The 2,131-nt window shown below is 43.3% G+C and overlaps 1 protein-coding gene across 1 annotated transcript; it reads right to left on the reverse strand.

Moving 5' to 3' along the window:
• Positions 1-295: 295 nt before the first annotated feature.
• Positions 296-1,891, reverse strand: LOC117104166 (uncharacterized protein K02A2.6-like). Its single transcript, XM_033244862.1, has one exon. The coding sequence runs from the start codon at positions 1,889-1,891 to the stop codon at positions 296-298; it is 1,596 nt and encodes a 531-aa protein (XP_033100753.1).
• Positions 1,892-2,131: the final 240 nt, after the last annotated feature.

The raw sequence follows: 2,131 nt of genomic DNA on the forward strand, positions 1-2,131 counted from the left end.
GTTGTCGCGGAAGCTGTCACAACGCCGATTTAGCCAGTAAGGTTTGTGAGCATGCGCAGATGTCTGTTACGCTCTATTAGTTCGTAGTAGACTGGCCACGTAGTCAAAACGAAAAATGCCTAATGTCGGCCACAGCCCACTTGTTTTTGTCCCTGTAGTCTCTAGCAAGTACTTTTTGTCCAATTTTGAAATCACGTTGTTTTCCTGCACTGACTCTCTGTTTCGTTTGTCTTTCAAGCACTCGTTGCTTTAGATCTGGTTTTATGAGGTCCAGTCGCGTTCTTAGGCGTCTGTTTCAGAATAGTGCCGGGCACATGCCAATTGTAGCGTGTGGTGTATTTCTGTACCGCATCGTGAAATTGTTTAATTTCAGCTGCTTAGCGCCTTTGTCGAACTTGGCGGTTTTCAAAGCAAACTTAAACGTTTGTACCATGCGCTCTGCGAGGCCGTTCGTAGCAGGGTGGTACGGTGCTGAGGTTATATGTACAATACCGTTGCTTTTCAGGAATGTTTCAAACTCGTGTGATGTGAATTGGGATCCATTATTAGATACCAGCGTTTTGCACAGGCCATATCGTGCAAATAGACTCCTTAGCAAACTAATGGTTTTAGTTGAGGATGTGTCTTTAGTAGCGAGCACTTCTGGCCACTTAGAGTGAGCGTCCACAACTACTAAATACATAACTCCGTCGATAGGACCTGCGTAATCAATGTGGATGCGGTCGTAAACATTCTCAGGCCACTCCCATGGGTGTAGGGATGCTTTGGGCGGTTCTTTCATGTTAAGCTGACAACCAGGGTATGCTTTTGTTAATGCTTCAATATCGTGATCCATCTTTGACCACCAACAGTAGCTCCTTGCAATCGATTTCATCTTTACAACACCGAGGTGCCCTTGATGTAGGTAATTACATATTTCCTTGCGCAACTTTGGCGGTATGACTATTCTGTTACCCCACAGCACACATTCATCTATTAAGCTCAACTCATCTTTTCTACGAAAGTAGGCTTCGAGCTCCTCGTTCCTTTCGTTAGGCCAGCCATTTCTCGTATAGTCTACCACTCGCGACAGAATTGAATCGCGTTGTACGTGTAGTTTAATTTGTTTGAATGTAACTGGTAAAACTTCAAAACAGTCAGTGTAAAATAATTCTGTGTCATCCAGTGTTCGTGGTTTTTCCTTTTGTGAGCTGAGTGGTAGTCTTGATAATGCATCTGCATTCGTATTGTCTGTACTTCGACGGTATACTATTTCATAGTCGAATCCTGAAAGGAAAATCGCTTGACGCGTTAGTCTAGCTGCGGCTGTAGCTGGGGTTCCTCTCGTCGGGCTAAACAATCCGGTGAGTGGTTGGTTATCGGTTAATATGTTGAATTTTCTCCCCAACAGGTAAGTAGTAAATTTCTTTACACCATATACAATCCCCAGTGCTTCCATGTCAATCTGTGAATAGTTCTTTTCTGCTGCAGTAAGGCTTCTTGAGGCAAATGCAATTGGTCTCTCTTCACCATTTACGATGTGTGACAACACTGCCCCTAGGCCGTATGGCGATGCATCCGTAGCTAATCTAACTGGCAGCTTTGGGTCGTAATGCGCTAATACTTGTTCTTCTGCTATCGTATTCTTTGCTTTCACAAATGCGTTTTCACATTTACTGGACCGTTCCCACTGCTTTCCTTTTGGAAGAAGTTGGTGTAATGGATAGAGTACGGAAGATGAGTTAGGTAGGAATCGATGGTAGTAATTCAGTAAGCCGATGAATGAACGCAACATTGTTGTATCTGTAGGTGCTGGGGCATTGACCACTGCATCAACCTTGTCGAGTGACTTATGGAGGCGTGTTTGTCTATCACATGACCCAAGAATACCTTTGATTTTAGAAACTGACATTTGTTCTTGTTCAGAATCAGTCCATTTTCTTTTAGTCGTTGTAACACCTGTTCAAGACGTTGTAAGTGTATTTCATCATTTTGGCCAGTTAAAATCATATCATCCAGAATACATGCAACACCAGGAATACATTGTACGACTTGTTCCATGACTCGTTGCCAAATTCCGGTAGCTGGGGTTATACCATAGGGTAGTCTGTTTACTTGGTATGAACCTTTCTGTGTGTTTATGGTAAGTATG

Source organism: Anneissia japonica, unplaced genomic scaffold, assembly GCF_011630105.1.
Source record: "Anneissia japonica isolate Jap-2015-1 unplaced genomic scaffold, ASM1163010v1 scaffold3531_len492141_cov184, whole genome shotgun sequence".
In the NCBI taxonomy this organism is placed as follows: domain Eukaryota; kingdom Metazoa; phylum Echinodermata; class Crinoidea; order Comatulida; family Comatulidae; genus Anneissia; species Anneissia japonica.